The 21795-nt window shown below is 42.3% G+C and overlaps 1 protein-coding gene across 1 annotated transcript in view; it reads left to right on the plus strand.

The window, feature by feature from the left end:
• Positions 1 to 21795, plus strand: part of DDX60 (DExD/H-box helicase 60) — a 379348-nt gene that overhangs the window by 344189 nt on the left and 13364 nt on the right. The window contains exons 33-38 of the mRNA XM_088450288.1: positions 1190 to 1331; positions 6837 to 6958; positions 15012 to 15159; positions 19051 to 19193; positions 19554 to 19705; positions 21233 to 21295. Of these exons, the coding sequence (XP_088306414.1) occupies positions 1190 to 1331; positions 6837 to 6958; positions 15012 to 15159; positions 19051 to 19193; positions 19554 to 19705; positions 21233 to 21295 (770 nt within the window). The remainder of the gene's footprint in view (positions 1 to 1189; positions 1332 to 6836; positions 6959 to 15011; positions 15160 to 19050; positions 19194 to 19553; positions 19706 to 21232; positions 21296 to 21795) is intronic.

Consider the following 21795-nt stretch of genomic DNA (forward strand, 5'->3'; position numbering starts at 1 on the left):
ACTACCAGCCCTGTGTGAGATTAGCAGGTAGGGCATCCAATAGGAAGCCACTTCTCTGCCAACGCAGGCAGGGCAGATCTACACAGGGAGACTGTCTCCTGCTCCCTGCTGTGCCTGCCCTGCTAAACATGATTGTGCTCACGCCGCTGAGTGGGCCAGTGCCAGAGCCAGAACCGGAGCTCACTGGGGACTCAGGACCTCATTCAGAGGCGCTCGCAAAATGCAAGCGCTCGCTCTGAATGAGGGCGGCCGCATCTCTTTTTCGGCCTGGCCTCCTGGCCGCTCGCTAGGCTGTGGGTGACCACCCACAGCTTTAGCGAGCGACCAGGTAGATAGTCGCGATGGTCAAGACCATCGCAACCATCGGGGATTGCAACGAGACCCTTGTGGTAGGGTCTTGTCTGCCGCAAGCCCCAGTGAGCTTTCGGCTCTATTAGAGCTGGAAGCTCACCACTGACATCACAAGTGATGTCAGTGGGGCCGCCCCCAAATGGCAGGCATTCCGTCGGGAACGCCTCCATTTGGCAAGCCACCCCTCGCCCCGCCTACAAAACGGTGCCAGCTGTCGATCACCATCGACAGCCGCCCGTTTTGAAGTAAGCCCCGGAGCAAGAGAATTTCTCTCTCGCTACGGGGCTTGCGCACGCGCAGTGCGGCCACTGCGCGTGCACAGGGCCTCTACATCGACCCGCTTGTGAGCAGGTCTGAATGAGACCCTCACAGTGGCAGATTGTTACTGGGGTGGCTGCAGCCCCTAGGTCGAATCCGCCACTGCTTGGGAGAAACTTCAGTATTTGGTATTAAATATATATATATATATATATATATATATATATATATATATATAGTTATATGCTAATAAATATACCGTTCCTTAATTTAAGTGAATATCATCAATTGATTTCAATTGCGGTAGAAAGGAATGGAAGCTTACTTGGTTGTGTGAATGCGGATATAAAATAAAGTTAATAACTTGATATACTGTATGCAAATCTCTACAGAATTTAGTGCATTTCTTATCCTTTTGGGTTCATGGTTAGCAATTAAACACCCCAGGATTCTCATATCACTCATGCTCATTAAGTGTTTCTCTGAAGTCTAAAAATGCTGCAGCAATATTTACACTTTCTTTCATTGTATCTGTGATCATGCATTGCACTAGATTTAACAAGAAATCATCTTCTTTTAGGGATACTTGGATCAAGACTGCAATCCTACTGCATTTACTGGACTTGTAACCCATTTACATTACCATGAGCCATCAAATTTTGTATTTGTTACTCTTTTAGAAAAAGGTCTATTTCACAAACTATGTACCCCGAGATCTGAAGGTACATTATATATTACAGCCTTTATAGAATAAAGAATACAGATATGTAACAGCTCAGTAGATTAGTACATTGTTTAAAATATTTTGTACAGAATGCATATCATGAATTTTGGGTAGCACAGAAATGTAATTTAATGTACACAATTATTAAGACCTCTAGGACTGCCAGAAAGTGTATTACTAATTAATTTCCATTGTTTTGCCTACTTGCACCTGCTTTAACACACAATTAACATCGCACCTCAAGAGTCAATTACAGTTCTACTTGATCCAGACACATAATAATTGCATCTTGGTAGCTTTTTTATCAAAATGCATTAAAATACAATTAAAATTACACATTCATTAAAATGGTCAGGGCAAACTACAGCCTACTATATACCCTACTTTCTTATTGGGTTGAATTCATCCTATTACCACTTCTGATGGGAGTTAAAGGTCTTTTACAAAGTGAAAAATCTTTGCAGCAAGGCATAAATTAGCAGCACCTCTCAGATTGCAGCAATTTCATGTACAGGTGTGCTCTTTGGGGGTGCACCCATTGTCCAGAAACACCACCTTCAGTGAGAATAGAGAGAGACCTCACCGCTATAATATCAAGCAGACCCTAACTAGACTTTTTGGTGCACTGGGCCAGAAATAGCATTGGCATCTCACTCCCCCCCCCCCCCCCCTCTATTTTTTAAATAGGAAATAAGGGGTGCACCCAAAAAGGGGACGTGGCTTCATGGGGAAGGGATATGAAAAATATTATTTATTCCATACAATGATGAAGGGGTACCGATGGCTGCAGTGATGATATAATTATGACACAATAATAATGAAGAATAACTCACCAGCTCTAGATGTAGGAGAGCGCTAATGAATCTGCACCTGCTGCAGGATTTCCGTCATAACAGCCATGCACAAGCCTGGAGCCGACAGTGTAGATCACTGACTGAATGTATAGAAAGAGTGCTGCTTGTAGTGTATAAGCAGTAAATATCAGCGGTGGGGAGGTCTGTGTATGTACACTGTGCTGGCAGCATACCTCACCGGCAAAGGTACTTGAGGTATGCTGGTAACACCTGGGCCCAAATCAGTGGCTGTGTTCAGAGCTGACATCACAAATTGTGGGGCCCAGGACCTATACTCACTCACCTTGGCCTGTTGGACGCAATGGTCCAATGAGCCTTGGTGCTCAGAGAAAGCACATATAATGATGTCCCTTCCCACATGACACACACACATATACATACATATATATGAAACATTTATAGAAAGTTTCAGAGCCTCCTAAGAAAATGGATTTAGACACCAATCATCTTATACCACATTTATGGACTTAACTTGAGAGCTCCTTGTCATTCAGTAACATAATTCTTAAAATCACACATTTCTTTAGCAGTCATACCCAGGACTTGAACACAGCACCTCTCACATTGACTGGCAGGAAGGCTCCTGTAAGCACAGGAGAATATGTGCACCTTCAATTATAACCTTCTTTATTTAAGTCACACATTTTAAAAGAGGAGATGCTGGGGATCAAAGAAGAGGAAGCTACAAGTGAGAATGATTGAGAATAATCAGAAAATTGACAGGCGCCCACAAACAGCACCTCCTGCCCTGTGGTGGCCTGTGCTATGGCACATGTCACACCTGATATCAAGGAACCCTCAGGCTACCTATTGTACCTACATAAGCCATGCACCCAGAGTTATCTGGTAAAAACTCCTGCACCAGTTCTGCACTTACTAAGACACTTGACATATTTGTTTGATAAAGAATTGCAAACCCAGGCATATATTGTAATAAAGATATTAATGGAATTCAAAATCATTGTCCAGTAGAGCTACAACTAGTATGAAATCACTCTACAAATTTATTATAATAGGGCAGGAAAATAGCATAACACAAATGAATGTACCATTGAACCATCCTTGTTGAATCTCTAACTCGGCACACACCAAACAGCTACAGTATTTCTCTCTATATTGCCAGCAAGGCTGTGTTCCAGGTCAAGTATCCTACTTAAAGTATCCTTCACAAGATCCTCAGGATTGGGGTAAAAGTTACAAACGTATGTATTTTTCACAACTTCTGGGCCTTCAGAATTGCATCAGCCAGCCTGTATTGTTTTCAGATCTGACTGATTGCTAACACAGCTTTTTATGCTGTAGATGACCCGACAAGTAGGATTCGTCATCTGCATATCTTAAAACTGTGTCTGACCAGTCCTACTCATTAGCATCTGTGAATTGGAGCATAACACCCCCACCCCCCTCCCCAAACAACTGCCTTATCACTACTGGTAGCGACGACCTGTGGGGACCCACGGGTGACCAAAAGATATCCAGGAAGTGCCATTGTTATGCATACTAGAAAATATGAGAATGCGTTTTAGTAACAAGCAAGATGAGAGCACCCGCATTTGAAAAAAGGATGTCCTATCGAAGTTATTTTGCAATCACAGGGCAGTATGCCTATATTACAGAAACATCATGGATTCCAGGAATGGAACACTCTCGCCCATCTTGACTTCCATAAATTCATGGGCACACATATTTCAAATACAACGGTCTCCTCTTCCAGATCATGGGGCAGAATAATACTTAGATCTCTATTCATTAAGCACTGCCCCTCAACAGTGTTATCTTGATTTGAAAATCAACTGTCCTTGCGATCTGTAACACTGCTACTTCTAAAACAGTGAAAGTAACCACTGCCAACTCTAACTCTGCGTATAAAGAAATTGGCATCCTGCGAAGAGTTCTGAATAGGGGCAGAGGGATCTGAAAGGCAGATAGGGGCTGAATGCATATCCATGAGATCACCTGTATTACCTTTGTTAAATGTTTATTTTTACCTAACCTTTGTAGAAATTAAGGGATAAAGAATAGACCCCTTATTGTCTGGTGATCACCAGACAATGGGGTTGATGTACTGTCTCAAGCAGTGAAAGGAGTGGACTATTGGAAAAGTTGCCCTGGGCATCCCATCAGCTTCTACCTATCATTTTATAGATTGTACTTGGTTACCTCAAAGCTGATTGGTTGCCATGGGTTACTTCTCCACTGGTCCACTTAGCCACTCTGTTCACTGTTTGATATATTAACCCCAATATTACATAAAGCTATGGAAAATATAAATTTTCTGTCTATGGGCAGCAGGACACTGTGAGCCCTATTACCCACATAATGACACAAGCACACATGGGACACATACATTTGGAATCCATGTGATCTGAAATCACTATACTATATTACCTGTGCTATGGAAAACATCTGTCTTCTATACATGGGTGGAGGAGGTCACTATGTGACCATTATAGTGCCTGCAAAAGCATGGGCTCCCACATTTGAAACATGGGAGTCCATTTTTCAAATGGTGCTGCTCATTAACAGTTATTTCCCGGTGTTTACCTACTATGATCAGACATATAACCCTGTGCTAGATTTCTCATAGAGAAGGGAGGACATACTGTGCCCTATATCTGCAATACTGTCCCAAACACCCTTGTTTGAAAATGGGAGTCTCCTCTCAATTGATGGGTTCTCTTAGTAAGTATTGTCTAATTAATAGACATGTGCGGTGTGGTTTTCCTAAAACTTTGGGGTTCCGAGTTGAATCGTGTCCCAGCTCGGATCACTTTCGGGATTCCGAGTAGAACCAATTCCCAGCTTGGGTCTACTAAAATTTCGGAACTTGGATTGAAAAACTGGATCTCGTGTTTTGGATTGCATGTTAACAGGTCGAAATTACATGAGTTGTTTTTTTATCAATTTTAAAGAAATCCAAAGCCAAAACTGAGCCAAAACCATAACATTTGAGGGTGGTTTTACCAAACCCAAAACACTGGGGTCCATGCACATCTTTATTAATGATCATCATAAAATTACAAAAAAAATTACTAAAAAAAATCTAATATTCCCCAGCTGGGCGGAGGATGGGATCTAAAACCTAAAAATCTCCCCCATTTTGGGAAAATAAAAAAAGAGGACCACTCATTTAATGCAGTAGATTTTCTAGTTTAAAAAGGTAGGCCTTGTTGTGGTACCATATTGTTTCTACACATATTTATAGTTTAAAAGTAGTAAAAAAAAAGTTTTATCATTTTCAAATGGAAATTTTATTTAAAAACTTACACGTAGTTTCCGGATTTGTGCATTTGTGTGAAGGCGGATTAATGCCAAAACAAGCAGCACTAAATTATTTCTTTATATTTTTTTATTAAAAAAAACATCACATTACTGTAGGATTTAGTTACTTTTCTTGAAATTTCAATTAAAAACATTTTTTTCCCTTTTAGTTAAATTGTATTTAATGTGTTAGAAAACTAATGGTATGTTCTAAAAATGCATTGTGTTCAGAATAAAGTGTAATTTGTGTGGTTACTTCATAAAAAAATAGTGGTATTGATGTTGGACTGTGATGAGCATAAACATAATAAATGAGAATGAGAAATCCCTCTGCTGTGATGAGGTCAATTATAATTGTAGTGGTGCTTCCTACAGTATAGCAATGTGCTTTTTGGGATAAATTTTAGAAACATTAGGCAAGGCGACATTTTTTTCAAAGAGAGGCTTCGCTGGGAGACTCTTCCAAGCAATGTGCATCATCAAATCTTGAAAAAGGATTGTCTAAAATCTTCCTGCATCTGTAAACCCCCCACATTCAATTATCTCCTAATTTATTGAGTCATAAACAATCTAAAAAGCATGTTTGCATTGTTAGCCTGTTTTACTACAGCAGGAGCAGGTGTGCATTTAGGAACTGTTACCTGTTACTTCCCTACCCATGCTTGAATCATGATTTGCTGGAACAACATTTTAGCATTTTGTGTTTTTTATTATTACAAATATTGAATGCTAAACCTATTATGCAGGGGTGGGGTACGGGATCCCGACGGTCAGGATGCTGGCTGTCACAATACTGACAGCAGCATCCTGACAGTCAGAATCCCGATCCTACCAAGTACCCTAACCCATAACCTTCCCCCTAACCCTGCCATCTTCAGCCTAACCCTAACCCTCCCCTAGTGCCTAATCCTAAACTCTAACCCTAATACTTACTGTCTGGATGCCGGCGGTTGGGATTCTGGCACCGGGATTCTGACTGCTGTTAGGATTCCAGCGCCGGTATTCTGAGCGCCGGCATCCCAACTGCCAGGATGCTAACTACATCCCTTACGCAGAGCAAAAATGTTCTCTTTTTTTTTCTTCTTGCAAGCGGATCTATGTGTAGCCATTTAAATGAGTAGGTACAAAAACATTTTTGGAATGTCCACAATAGGAAAAATATTTTCCATGCTCAAATGTGTTGTATCAATCAGATTTAAAATGACTCTTCTGAATTTTAACACCAAAGCATATTGTAACTGTAATAGACACAAACGTACAGATCTTTGATCTTAAGAAAATTAGTTGAGTGATTCTGAAACCATAATCTATTTATTTTCCTTATTTGTACCTGTTTAGGATACATCGAAACCATAATCACTTTAATCACAACTCTCTTGTTTCATTAGATCCACGTAAATTTACTGACTCTGTACTGGAAAACCTAGTACTGGTATTAGCAAATCTTTTTGGAAGATTATATTTTCCACCAAACAGATTTAGACCTGGGGACAAATTTTTCCAATCCAAGGTAAGGAAAATATATGTTTCTGTAAAGAAGGTAGTAGGTATTGCACACTAGCATATATAAGTATTTGTTTCTATATATGAATTTATATATGGCATTATGCTGCATAGCTTATATTGAGTGTCACAGGATGCCGGCACTCCAGATCATCAAAAAAAGATACTCGACACAGCATTATTACATTAACATTTCAATGCTTTAATGGTGCCTTCGTCAGGAACAGCATTACAGTGTTGTTTTAAAAAATGAATGTGTAATATTAAAGGGCTACACCTCAAAGGCTATTGGAGGTACGGAGCTGAAATTTGGCATGGGCTGGTAGAACTGTCGCTTGGTGCTGCATGCCAAATGTCAGGGCAAAAACATAAAAAATGAGGACTTGGGAGTAATTTAAACTTCCAACTGTCAGTATTTTCTGACACTCAATTAGGACCACTTTTCTGCTGTTCTCTATGGGGGATTTTTGGGAAGGCATAACTCAGGGTAGGTGGCAAATTTACACTTTGTGTTTGTTTTATTAGGTAGCTATTGTTCCAGGGTACGTGATTTTGGGGTTTAGGTAATTGGGAAAGTAATAGTTTTTAAACAAATCCGCCATTATAGAGATACGAAGTTTCAACTTGATGCGCAGCCTCAGTAGGAGTCTCCATCAGGTGTGGGTGCACCAAGATGGCAGGTCAGTGCGGCCGGTAGTGGCGGTGGGCTCGGGAGAAGGAAGCAGCTGTAGGCTGCAGCCATAACTCAAAGGCTATCTGGCATTAGCGGCGGTGCAAGCGGCAGGACCCGGGGGAGGTAGCAGCACACAGATGCAGGCTCAGATCTGAACGATCTATGATACCTGTATCTGTGTATAAATAAACACAGAAGCATGGACGGGATCAGTGAGACCTGTCTCTGCTTGTTTAAAAATGAAACCTGTGTAAACAGAAAAATTGTGTGCCCCCCCCTCCCCAAGACCAACCAGCTCTGGGCTTTGGAGCCCCAGTACTGGTTGTGCTAAATACAGGGGACAAACAATGTAGATGTCCTCCGTAAGGAGCACAACCAGCACCAGGCTTTTAAGAACCAGTCCTGGTTGGCAAAATACGGGGGACACAAACATAGGGGTCCTCCGTAAGAAGCACAACCAGCACCAGGCTTTTAAGAACCAGTCCTGGTTGCCAAAATACAGGAGACAAATGACATAGAGGTCCCACATATTAAGCGCAACCAGCACTGGGCTCTGAGCCAGACCTGGTTCTGGAAATACAGGGGGAAAAATGCATAGGGTCCCCTTTATTTACCAGAACCAGCACCAGACCCTTTCTAGCGGGAGGGTTATGCCACAGCCAGGAGCCCTTTCACTGGGCCCCGCAGCCGAAGCATCACCCCTGACTGCTAGCTGGGGAACTTGGGACCCCTCCAATAAAGGGGTCCCAAGTGGGCGGTGGGTGCTGGGTTATGTAGTTTCTTGCATATGAAAATATAAATATTGTCTTTTGCAGTAGTACTACAGGTCCCAGCAGGCATCCCCACACACTGGTACTTGGAGAACCACAAGTACCAGCAGACGGGGCATTAAAGGCCCGCTGGTACCTATAGTACCCCTGCAAAATAAATATTTAAATAAAACAAAGAGACTGTTTTAATATTTTATTTTTCCGCTACTTCACCTGGGGGGCGGCAGCCTTTAAGCTCTTTTTGATGGCTGCCGCTTCCCCCAGGATTTTCATGGCATCTTCCAGCTGAAGCAAGAAGACGCCGGGAAGTCCTGGATGGGCGGTGGCCATGCAAAAGAACTTAAAGGCTGCCACCCTCTAGGACTTCCCGGCGTCTTCTTGCTTCAGCTGGTCTTCTCTCCAGGTACTCGGCCAACGGACTGAGTGAGTGGATGTCGTCTCGCACTGGCTTTGTATAAGCCAGCCGAGGGGGTGGAGTGATGACGTCGTGAGCTGTGATTGGCTCGCGGCGGCCATCTTTAAATTTAAAAAATGTCGCTGAGGTGCCATTTTTGAAAAGGGCACGCTCGGTTGACTTCAATGGTGAGAACCGCTCTTTGGCTGAGAGGTGGAAGGCTCGCCTCTCTCAGCCAATGAGCGCTCCACACTGGGATTTCTGGATTGAAATGCCACAGTGAAGCTGTCATTCGGGTAGTAGTGTCCTTAGAGGACACTACTAATGTGTGTGGGTGCAGGTATTTTGAGTTTTTTTTTTTTTTGCCAAGACCCTGGATTGCCTGAAGAGGACAGATCCACGCATAGGAGGAGGTGAGTATGGATTTTTTTTATCACAGGTACCCTGGATAATCTACTGAAGAGGACAGATTGGCTACAGGTGAGTATGTGAGATAGTGTGTGCATGTGTGAATACATGTGTGTGTGCATGTATTTTGTAATAAAATTTTATTTTTCAATGGTATGTGTGTTCTGTGTCTTTTTAATATTGCTTTTGCTATGGAAGTACAGGTAACAGCATGCTTATACTTGTGGTTCTCCAAGTACCAGCATGCGGGTGAGGTATGCTGGGAACTGTAGTTCCACAGCAAAAGCCAATATTTTACCTCTTTACTTGCATCACACTTTACACATTCAACCTGGCACCCACCACTCCAGGGTTAGCCCCGGACTATCAGCCTGGGTCTGGGGTGCCCTGGAGAGGGGGACCCCTTTATCGGGGGGGTCGCCAGCTACCCAGGGATCCCCGGCCTGGGCCGAATAGCGTTCAGGGGTGATACTTTGGCTGGGGGGGCCTGGTGAAAGGGCTCCCCTGGCTGTAGCATCACCCCCCGCTAGAAAGAGTCCGGTGCTGGTTCTGGTATATACAGGGGACCCTATGAATTTTTCCCCCTGTATTTCCAGAATCAGGACCAGCTCAGAGCCCAGTGCTGGTTGTGTTTAATACGGAGGACCCCTACGTCATTTGTCCCCTGTGTTTTGGCAATCAGAACTGGTTCTGAAAAGCCTGGTGCTGGTTGTGCCTCATATGGGGGACCCCTACATTGTTTGTCCCCTGTATTTAGTATAACCAGTACTGGGGCTCCAAAGCCCAGAGCTGGTTGGGGGTTTTTTTGGGGGGGGGGGCACGCCATTTTTATTTTTTACACAGGTTTTATTTTTAAACACAGAAGCACAGACGGGTCTCACTGATACCGCCCGTGCTTCTGTGTTTGTTTTTTTAAACACAGATGCAGGTATTACGGATATTCCAGATCCGAGCCTGCATCTGTGTGCTGCTACCTCCCCCTGGGTCCTAACGCCTGCTAAAGAAAAAAGGGAAAGATATCTTATACTGTTCAAATTTCACCAAACATAATTATGTTTATGGTGTCTTAAATAAACTATTTGTTTTATTATCTATCTTACGATTATCACTTTTTTGCCATATACGGAACCTATAGGAGGCGCCAGAGGATTGCCCTTTTTTCTTTCTCACATGTATGTATTAGGGAAGGTGATCACCGACCCTTTCCTCTACAGGCAGCAACCTATTAGGACCAGTACTAGCGCTACCTTCACCCCCCTTTTTTCCTAACGCCTGCTACACTGCCACCGCCACTAACACCCGCTACCATCCCCGGTTCCCGGCCGCAGCTAACGCCTGCTAACCCCTACCCCCTCTCCTCCGTATCCCAGCTGCAGCAAATGCCGGCTTCCTTCCCCCCACTACCACCGCAGAGTTCAGCCATCTTGGTGCACCCAAGTGAAGCCACAGTGAGTACACCTAATGAAGGCTCTTACTGAGGCTGCGCAAGGTATTGAAACTTCATATCTGTATAATGGCGGATTTGTGAGGTAATAGTTTAAAAACTAACTTTCTCAATTACCTGAACCCCAAAAGGACCTATTCTGGAACAATAGCTACCTAATAAAACAAACCCCAAGTCTAAATTCGCCCCCTACCCTGAGTTATGCCTTCCCAAAAATCCCCCAGAGAGAACAGCAGAAAAGTGGTCCTAACTGAGAATGTCAGAAAAAAGAAACAGTTGGAGCTTTAGATTACGCCCAAATCCTAATTTTTAATGTTTCTGCCCTCAGCACCGAGCGACCATTCTACCCATCCGTGCCAAATTTCAGCCCGGTACCTCCAATAGCTTTTAAGGTATATTCTCTTAAACACCCTGCCCCCCCCCCTTCAGAATTCTCTATGTAGATTTCCATTTTTTTCTATTCAACCTTAATATAATGGTACGGCCGTACCCTTATTATATATATATATATTTGTTTCACTCCAGTAACACATTAATCCTTCACATCTATAGCAATGCATCACTGCTATAGTAAAACATTACCCTCTCTCACCTGTGAACCGACACATTCCACTTCTTCACCTCTGTAGTGACACGTTATCCTTGCTCACCTCTGCAGTAACAGAGGGCCTGATTCAGAGCCGCTCGTAAGCGGCCGCTCGTTCACTATGAGCGATGTTCGCACAACTGCGCATGCGTATGGGTCTTAATGCGCATGCGCAAACCAGTCATTGCGGTCAGAAATCGTGCGCTCGCAAAACAGCGAGGGCTTGCTAATTTGAGTGACAGAATGAGGTGTTTGTGGGTGGTAACAGGGGAAGGTGCTTGAAAACGGGGAGTGGAGATCCGACCGCAGGCGTGCCAAACGGTCAAAACGGGCGTTTAATGGGAGTGCATAATTAGTAAGGGAGTGTCATCAATCACGTCACTTGGTTGTCTTTTAGCCTGAACTGCTCGTAGTGATTGCAGGAAGTAAAACCTACCACAAGCACTGCGAGCAGTTCAGATGCCTTTCAATGTACTCGATTAATCTAATAAATAGCGGAGATGACGTATGATGCGAACGGCCAGGGGGCGTCTTTACAAAATAGCGAGCGCATGTTTCGTTCACTCGCTCAGACATAGAGGCGTCAACAGACCACAAAGAGCGAGCGCTCAATTTAAATAGCCGGCCCCTTTTTCTGAACAACCGTTCGCAAATAGCGTCCTGCTCTGAATCAGGCCCAGAATTCCCTCTCACCCGTGTTTGTAACACATTGCCTTCCTTCACCTCATAGCAATACATTTGACATTCCCCTCCCTCGCATTTTCTTTTCTCACTATTCAAATAAGAGAGTCACACCAACTGCAAGTGATGTTTGATAGCACTTGGGATGACAGCTGGTGTTTGAATATGAACTGTGCTTCTGCCACCATGAGACAGTCAGGCAGAACATTGCACTGGGAGAGCAAACATTTTCGTTTTTTCGCCCCCTTAAGAGTCCACTGCCGGATGTAATCTCAGTGCAAACACAGGAGTGTCAGCTCTTCAGGTTGTGGTACCTGTGAGGACAGTGACAGCCAGCTACTGAGTGTACTGAGGGCCTGAGCCGCTCGTAAGCAGCCGCTCGTTCGCTGTGAGCGATGTTCGCACAACTGCGCATGCGTTTGGGTCGTAATGCACATGCGCAAACCAGTCATTTCAGTCGGAAATCGTGCGCTTGCAAAACAGCGAGGGGCTGCTAATTTGATTGACAGAATGTACCGTTTGTGGGTGGTAACGTGTAGGTGCTAGAAAACGGGGGAGTGGAGATCTGAACATAGGCGTGCAAAACGGTCAAAAGGGCGTTTAATGGGAGTGCATAATTAGTAAAGGAGCGTCATCGACCACATCACTTGGTTGTCTTTTAGCCTGAACTGCTCGCAGTGATAGCGGTAAGAAAAACCTACCACAAGCACTGCGAGCAGTTCAGATGCCTTTCGATGTGCCCGATTAATCTAATAAATACCGGAGATGACGTGTGATGCGAACGGCAAAGGGGCGTCTTTACAAAATAGCGAGCGCATTTTTCGTTCGCTCACTCAGACATAGAGGCGTCAACAAACCGCAAAGAGCGAGCGCTCAATTTAAATAGCCAGCCCCTTTTTTGGAATGACCATCCACAAATAGCGTCCGGCTCTGAATCAGGCCCAGAGTCTGTGCAGACACAGGAGGGGGTAGCAGTCCGTGAGTCGTGAATGGCTCGTGGCTGAAACCAGATTAAAAAAGCCACTCCTTCTGATTGGCATCCATCCATGAGCCGGGATTGACTGGCAGCCGATGCTAACTTTAAATAGCAGTGCAGCTGGCTACTGCAGTTTAAAGTCTAAACTATTTTTTAAGTCCTAAAATAAAAAAGGTTATATTTTAATAGTATGTAATATATATGTGGTCCTTACTGTAGATGCACTGCCAATAAAACTCTTCTTTTCTTTCCTCTTTTTAGAATTTTTAATTAATAAAATACACGCATACAATTACAAACATACAAATTTAGATTTGTTTAATTTTTTGATGGCAATGCATGACTGCATCTGAATGGCTGAATTAATCAAAATCCCTCTCATTTATGGTAATATTATACAAATCTTGCTGCTGTAATGTATTAATATTAGTACAGCAATTTTAGAAGTTGGTTGCATATTTTTACGTCATATTTTAAGGCCAGAGGCAACCAATGTGTCCATTGGTTTCATCGTAAAAACTTTAATTTTGTGCTTGTGTCTATTACATGGTGCATGTGACTTTCTTTTTTAACTTTTTAATTTAGCTGTACGCCCATGTACTTTATTCTGTATGAATTTGATACCAGTTTTTCAGTATATTTTGAAGCACTGTGAAGCCACATATTATAACCCAGGCACGTATACTGCATTTGTTTGCAGGAGTAAAGTAGACACATAATGTACACATACTGTGAGCCACACACATCTCACATGGATAGCCGCCGTTTCATATCCCGACGCTGGCAGCCCAAAGGGAGAAGATCCCGACAGGGCAGGTAAGTACCCTATCCCTACCCTTCTGCCCACCCCTACCGCACCCTAAACCTAACCTTCCCGGGTTGGTGCCTAACCCTATCCCTCCCCCCTAGGAGTGCATAACCCTAACCTCCCCCCCAAAAAAAACCTAACCCTAACCCCACTATGCTACCTAACCCTCCCCCTCTGTGGCTAACGCTAAGGGCGCCCCAAACTTACCTCGTTCGGGCTGGCATCCTTCGGCGTCGAGATTAAGTAAAGTGTCAGTATTTCAACACTTATCTAAAGTCCCTTGTCGGGATTTCCTTGTTGGTATTGAGACCAGCAGCATCGCGGCTGCCGGTCTTATAACTACATCCCATCTCACATGTATGGCCTGCTCATAAAACCAGCACACTGCGTCATTTTTTAGAATGCAGTTTTTTGTCTGTGAGTTAGTTATTACTATGGTTATTTCATCGAACACTGCATGAGGCCCATATTGTGTAAAACTGTATAAATGGTGATGCCTGAATAAATATGTTATCACATTGATAGGAAATGTTTATAAATTAGTTATTGTATGTATGTTTATATAAAACACTAAACACCAACATTAAACGCAAAATATTATTCCGTTACGAGATTATATGTACTGTTGTCTCTTTTTTCATAATTTTTTGTAAATTTATTAGAGTTATATATACACTGAACATATATAAATGCATAAAAATAAGTATTTAAGTTGCCAATTATAGTGAGTGTAGGCACTGCTATAACTTGTGGTGTGCAAATTATGCCATCATCCAGGGTACAATGCAAAGGTGGTGACACAGTTGCTACCCTAGTGATACCTGTATTTGGCTTGCATGGTGCCTAGAACAGCAGCCTGGAGAGCCACCAAAGAGATTCCTGGTTCCACTCTCCTCTTTTTGATGTATTGTAAAGGTATCACATATGATTTGGCTAGCCCAGGTGCATTAGTGCCCTTCAACCCTACTGGATGGGAGTATATTGCTGAACATATGAAAAATGCATAAAATATGTACAGTATTTACATTTGTCACTTAAAATTTTTGTGCAAAGCATCTTCAGGCTGTGTGAGTAGAGCTTTATGTGTGAAAAAATTATACTCAGCATAAGAAGTAGCAGAAGTGGAAATGGTGATATTAAATGATAGAATAGGGAGTAAAATGAAGTTCAGTCCTAACTATAAAATGGGGTTTTCAGTACTTCTGCTTCCTTATGTGTGTCGATTATTGAAATAAAGCAGAATTTTACTGTAATACTGTATAGCACACATTTTATGCATTTACAAAGGATTTCGGTTTTGTTTTTTGTTTTCCTGTCCAGGTCTTCCTTGAAAAACTACCTGAGGATTTTGCTGCAGCTGTAGAAGAATATAATAGAACAGTTACAACTGTCTTTGGACACTTTATTCTTACAGCCTCAAAGTTAGCAGATGTCGAGAAGGAATATCAGCTTCCTCTCTCAAATATCAGTTAGTATTTCTTATTATATAACCTGTGAGCTTAAATCCGTTTTTATTCTACATTCAAATTTATTGTGTCTCATCACCCATATCTACAGGTAATGTTTATAGTTTAACATTATAAGTAATATATTTTCTCATTCTCAATTAAGGTAGTAGAAGGATTTTAATTAGCGGAATATTTCCACCTTTATAATGTGTCGATCAAAAATTGCCACATTACACTATTTAGATATGTTAAAAACACAAATAATTTTTTTTTTCTTGGAAATGTCCCTATCTTTCAATAATGACCAAATACAGAATAAAAGAATCGACATATTACTGTAGATGCAATGCATACTTTATATTCTAATTTTCTAGTATTTGTAAAACAATATTTGCTGAAAATGAGTAGTTCAAAAGGAAAAGTGGCGCTAACATCAAATTCATTAAACATTATACTGTATGATGATATTTTAAGTGTTCCAATGTCCACAAAGACATTCCTTGTTTCCTATAAGAGTATTTTGATTGGCTTATCTATTTAATAGATGTATTTGTTTATTGTTGCTGTGTCAGATATATCCTACTCCTAAAACCCCAAAAAATGGCAAATATGAGGTTGAGTTCTGATTATGTATCAGTTTCCAGACCCTGCAAAGCACAACGAATGGCTCTTCATAGGAACTTCACATGAAAATTGACACTGGTGTCAGGAACTTTTGATGCATGAAAGAAAAGTCAATACAGTGACTTCCACATCAAATTCATGTGTTAATACCAATCACTGGGAAAAGTACCAATAATCTTATCAAATTCCTGGGATCATAATCAATTTCTACAATATACTGTATATCCAACTCATTACAGAAAACGAAAAATATTGTTCAACTTTAAGCATAAAAATATGTGAAGTTATTTTCCTATATTTAGAATACTTACTTCTTGTTTTTGCAGTACCCAGTTTCGCTGAGAGAACACATTTTGTTTAGTCTGTTTTAATGAATTTTCTGGTGTTATTATTTTATTTCACAACAGATACACCTATCTATATAGTGAAAAACAGGTACAAATAACAAACAAATGTTGTGTGTCTATTGACTGTCTAACCTGAAACTAAAGAATATGGTCCTTGGCCTTTGTCACAGTGCTGAACACGAAAAGCTCAACAGGGAGAAAGAAAGAGAAGCTTAGTAGGGAGAAATAATTCAGCAGGGGGCATAGTTTAGTACTGTAGATAGAAGGAACAGCTCCATATTGGAATATGGGGTGTGCTATTGTGCTCCCCTCCATGATGCTCCATAACTGAAGCATCTTCCTTGACCAAGGTGGATGCCAATAGACATGCGCTATCTTGTCACTGTATTTGAGTGCCACAGTAGTACATGACTGTGTACCACTTAGCTTCATGGGGGACCCTGCTATATATAGTCTCTGCATACTTTCGCCTTTCTGTTCTTATATAAATTCAAACATCCTACATCAGCATTATCTGTGGAATGTCCTCTGTGTGCGTGTGTTACGGTCTCCTAGGACTCATCGTGTAAGACCTCTAGAATCGCTAGGCGAGTTCTTCCACCAATAACAGGCACCTGTTGTTCCCTTAGAACTGAAAGTGCTCACCGGTACTTACACTCGAGACAGTAGAGGCTTACACGACTATCCTAGGGCCACTAGGTGTAATGTTAGTGTGAGAACTAGTTTAGAAGGCTGAGTGCAGCCTAGAAAGCAGATAGAGATCCCAGCAGGGATGCGGCCTTAAGAGCCGGAGGGCCAAAATTAATTCAGATACTGTTACAGCCTTGCTGGCCGCGGTGCGGCTGTAACAGTCGAGGTGCGGCTTGAGAACCGGGATGAATGCAGATAGTGCTACGGCCTTGCTGGCCATGGTGCAGCTATACAGCCAGGGTGCAGCTTTGAGAGCTGAGAAGATAACTGGCCTAGTGAACCATGGTGCGGCTATACAGCCGGGATGCAGCTTTGAGAGCCAGAGTGCGACTTTGAGGGCCAGTATGAATTCAGATAGTTACGGTCTTGCTGTAAGGTGCATCTGTAACAGCCGAGGTGCAGCTTGAGAGTCGGGAAGAATGCAGATAGTGCTATGGCCTTGCTGGCCATGGTGCGGCTATACAGCCAGTATACGGCTTTGAGAGCAGAGATGGTAATAGACTGAGTTGCGGCCTAGTGGGCCATGGTACGGCTATACAGCCGGGATGTGGCTTTGAGAGCCAAGGTTGTAACAGGCTGAGTTCTTGGCCGTGGTGCGGCTATATAGCTGGGATGTGGCTTTGAAAGCCAAGATGGTAACAGGCTACAATGAGCGGGAAGGCCGCAGGCACAGCATTTCCCAGGAGCACCGCAGGCAAAAATAATGAACACTTTAGATGGAGGAGTGAGAGTACAGGACAATAGTATCTTGGATACACAGCAGAACGGGCACAGACAAGCAGGATCAAGACTGGCAGGAACTGGAAGTACACGTATTGACACACTATAGCCAGCAAGTCGGTGAAGAATCAGCAGGGTTAAGAAAAGTGTTTGCACCAATGGAAACAAGGCAGGAGATTGGTGGAATCCACAGGTGAGGAGAAAAAGTCATGAAGTATCATGTGCTGCAATCCGGCATCCCAATCGCCTAGCAACTGGAGATGCAGTCCCAGTACGGCGTGTACGTTGTATGGAAGCAGGATTGCGGGTGTGACTGGCGACATACCCGGAGCATAGGCAAGTAACAAGACGTGCTTGTGACTTGTGACAGTGTGGCTCATCTTTAAATGTTGTTTATAACCGTCGACTGAATCAGAAATGGGATGTTTAGAATTTGCAAGATGTGGTATGTTTTTCCAAAGCTTAGATGCAAAGGATGAAACCAAAGAATTCCAAATATAGTTCATATTGAGCACTATCCTTATCACCAGTGGTCTGCATCAAGAGTGACGACAGGCCCAGGTACTAAGAGGGGAGGCTTGATCAAATCAGGGGAGATGTGGCCATGCCCCATTCCAAAACTAATGTCTAAAAATACTTAAGCGGCTCCGTAGGCTTCAGACGGGGGCACCAAACGCAACTCAGCCATGGGCAAATCCAGGAGGGGGCAGCCAGTGCAATCACCCCCACTTTCCATAACACTTCTTGCCTGCTCATTACTGCTGTAAATCAGTGCAGTGCCAGCAGGAACATGCAAGGGGGGGATAGGAGACTGCTGCTGCTCAGCAGCATATGCTTGGCTGGGGGGAGAGGCTGCTGCCACTGATGTGCAACTGACCTCCAATAAGTCTAGGCCAGGGTAAAGATTACCCCCCTCTCTCGGCACCCCTGTCAGCATCCTACTCCCCTTCAGCAACTCTGACACCGTTTACTCGGTCATACCTTAGGTGTAGGTTCATTGAGTACTGAATTGGCTATCCACACTGCCCCAATGACTTATCACTCCATGCTCTTTCAAGCTAGAGTCAGCGGCCCTACACTTGCCCCTGTTATTTCATTTCCCCAGTATGTGGAGTTATAGTAATGGTCTGTACTTCTACTATGCACTTACGCTATGGTTACCAGTCCTTATGCACAGTGACTGTTCTTTTCCATTGTTTTCATATCTAAACAATACTTCAGACACTGTGACATCTTATAAATAAAAGATAACAAAATATGTATTTAATACAATCTTTAAAAGTAATTATAATATTTTTTGTGGGATTGGTAAAGTATTTTCAATCTTTACACAACAAATCAAATTTTATTTGATCTAAAATCTCATATTTACTTAAGGTAATTGTATGTATCTTTAAATCTTTGCAGCAAATATATAATGTCCTGACATTAGGTCTTCAGGTTTTTCAGTTTGAAATTTGGTTTATTATTTTTTCCTTTTTCTATCATTCATTTGTAAAAAGCAAATAGTAATACATTGTGCCCTATCAGACTTTTCAGGTAAAGAGTGCATGGATTCAGGGCTAGTGGACCATCTGATGTCTTGCACTGAAGGGAGAGGCGCTATCTCCCCTTTTGCCTGTCTGTCAGGAAATACAGATCATGACCTGATGACTGTAACAAATGTGAGCAATGTAAGTGTTAGATAAAAACATCAAAACACACAACTGAAATCCCAGTGTTACATGTATATGTGGGTGTCAAAACTTCATATGTCTTCTATTATTTTGTAATCACATAGCACATCCATAAAGACTCCTTTTTTCTTTTGGATTACGCTTTTTATTATTAAATGATCTTATTTCACTTTATAAATGGAAGGTAATTCCAACTGGATACAGATGTCTCTTACTTAAAAATTAGTTCCACAGGAAAGTTGGTAGCCATCTGCAACAGCCAATCACTTACACAATTTTCAGTTGACAATTAAGCACAAAGCAATATAATTTATGCCTTAAATATAACAAATAGATAAATTCCTTATATATCCACAGCTCATGCTACAAACAGCTCATATACCTGACAAGCATATTCCACTGTTACATCTGGCGAAAACTGATGCTTGTGGAAGAAAAATGTGCCTCAACTCCTATGCCCTTGATTTCTTCAAACATGGCTCCTTATCAGCCATTGCAGAAGATAACGGGTAAGTATACCAAAATCACCTGTCTATGGGCTAAGACAGCTACAGATTTTAAGTTTCTTATTTATTATTCTTATTACAGCAAATCATAACACACTTTGCAAACAAAAGTAGCCATTATCATTGACATTGTAGAACATTAAAATAAGTTAACTCAGCAGGGAGAAGTAATATCTCAGCTGGAAGAAGGAATAACTCAGTAGGGAGAAGTAATATCTCAGCTGGAAGAAGGAATAACTCAGCAGGGAGAAGTAATATCTCAGCTGGAAGAAGGAATAACTCAGCAGGGAGAAGTAATATCTCAGCTGGAAGAAGGAATAACTCAGCAGGGAGAAGTAATATCTCAGCTGGAAGAAGGAATAACTCAGCAGGGAGAAGTAATATCTCAGCTGGAAGAAGGAATAACTCAGCAGGGAGAAGTAATATCTCAGCTGGAAGAAGGAATAACTCAGTAGGGAAAAGAAAAAGCTCAGCAGGCAGAAGGAGAGTTCAACAGAAAGAAAGAGCAGCTTAGTAGGGAGAAATAGCTCAGCAGGGAGCATAGCTAAGTAGAGAGAAGCTCCATGTTGGAATATCGTGTGTGCTATTGTGCTCCCCTCCATGATGCTCCATAACTGAAGCATATTCTTTGATCAAGGTGGCTGTTGATAGACTGTGCATGCTCTGTGTCATCTTGTCACTGTATTTGAGTGCCACAGTGGTACATGACTGTTTCATGGGGGACCCTGCTATATATAGTCTTGGTATACCTTCGCTTTTCTGTTCTTATACAAATTTAAACATCCTACATCACCATCAGTAGAATAGCTAATTTGAATTAAATTACCTGCCGATCATAATAATTTAGCTACTCAGGGGGTGATTCAGTACGGGACAAAATTGCAAAGCTGCACCCAAGTAGCTTTGCAATTCTGTCCTTGCAAATATGCAAATGCAGTAGGTGTATGACACCCCCTGTTGCATTTGCAATCCCAGCACTGCGACCGTGGTTGCAGGCTGAGATAACCATCACGACCATCTGTCGTGATAGAGGATGGCACTGCGCTGCTGGCCAGTTGAGTAAACCTCAGTATACTCAGGCTGGCCGATTTGCAAGGCCAGGATACTCCGCCCATGGACGCAGCCCCTGACTTTTACACTAGTTTCTGGGAACTCGGGCCATCCCCACACCGCCCCTTAGATGCCTCTGCCTGTCAATCTGGCAGAGGCATAAAGGGGCTATTTGCAATCACACAGGCCCCATTCTGCACATTCCAAGAACGGGTCCTGCGCACACGCAGATTCCTGATAATCGGAGATCTGCATTCAGCATTGCACGCTGAATTAGCCCCAGGCATAAATAACTGCTGTTAGCCTGTGTCAGCAGTGATCTGTAACCACAAGAGTGGCACAGGGGGAATATGTCCCTTTAGCCAGCTCAGCCCTGCTTAAAAGTTTTTTCTAAGCTGTTGCCTACCTTCTCCTTCATTTATAAGTTGAAATTATAGATTATGTATGAACATGTTGAATGATGAATATATTTTATTGTAGGTTTAACGAAGGGGATGCGTATCACAAGTTAAAAGATTTCTTTTTAATGATTGCAGCTATAAGGTAAAAAAATATATAAATGTATAATTATTATTAATATACACAATAAGTCAATACCTATTAAGACGTTAAAGTGTTGTAAGTATTTTCTAAAAAAGGACAAAAAAGGAAAAGTTGGTGGAGCTATAAACAAAGATAACACATAATAATTCCCAGGAGTGGGACAATATAGAAACACAAATATAGAATTGGCAGGTGCAATAGTACCAATATAAGCACACAAGTATAAAAAATATACAGGCTAAAAAAGGACTACAGTTCAGATATTACCCATTTCTTGATTAATAGTGGCTAGTTTATTATGTGCCTAAGCATGGAGTCAACAAATAAATGGCAGAAGAGTTCAAATAAACAGAGATGGAACAATCCCCTACAGACAAATCAATGATGTACTGTATACACCAGAGATATGCTCACCGCTCGTAAGAAAATATTTGTTGGCTCCGGAAAGCGGCTCCAGCTGGATCATGCTAATAGCAAAGAGGGTTCAGGGTGATTGTAAT

The sequence above is a fragment of the Taudactylus pleione genome, unplaced genomic scaffold (assembly GCF_031769625.1).
Source record: "Taudactylus pleione unplaced genomic scaffold, aTauple2 ptg000513l, whole genome shotgun sequence".
In the NCBI taxonomy this organism is placed as follows: Eukaryota; Metazoa; Chordata; class Amphibia; order Anura; family Myobatrachidae; genus Taudactylus; species Taudactylus pleione.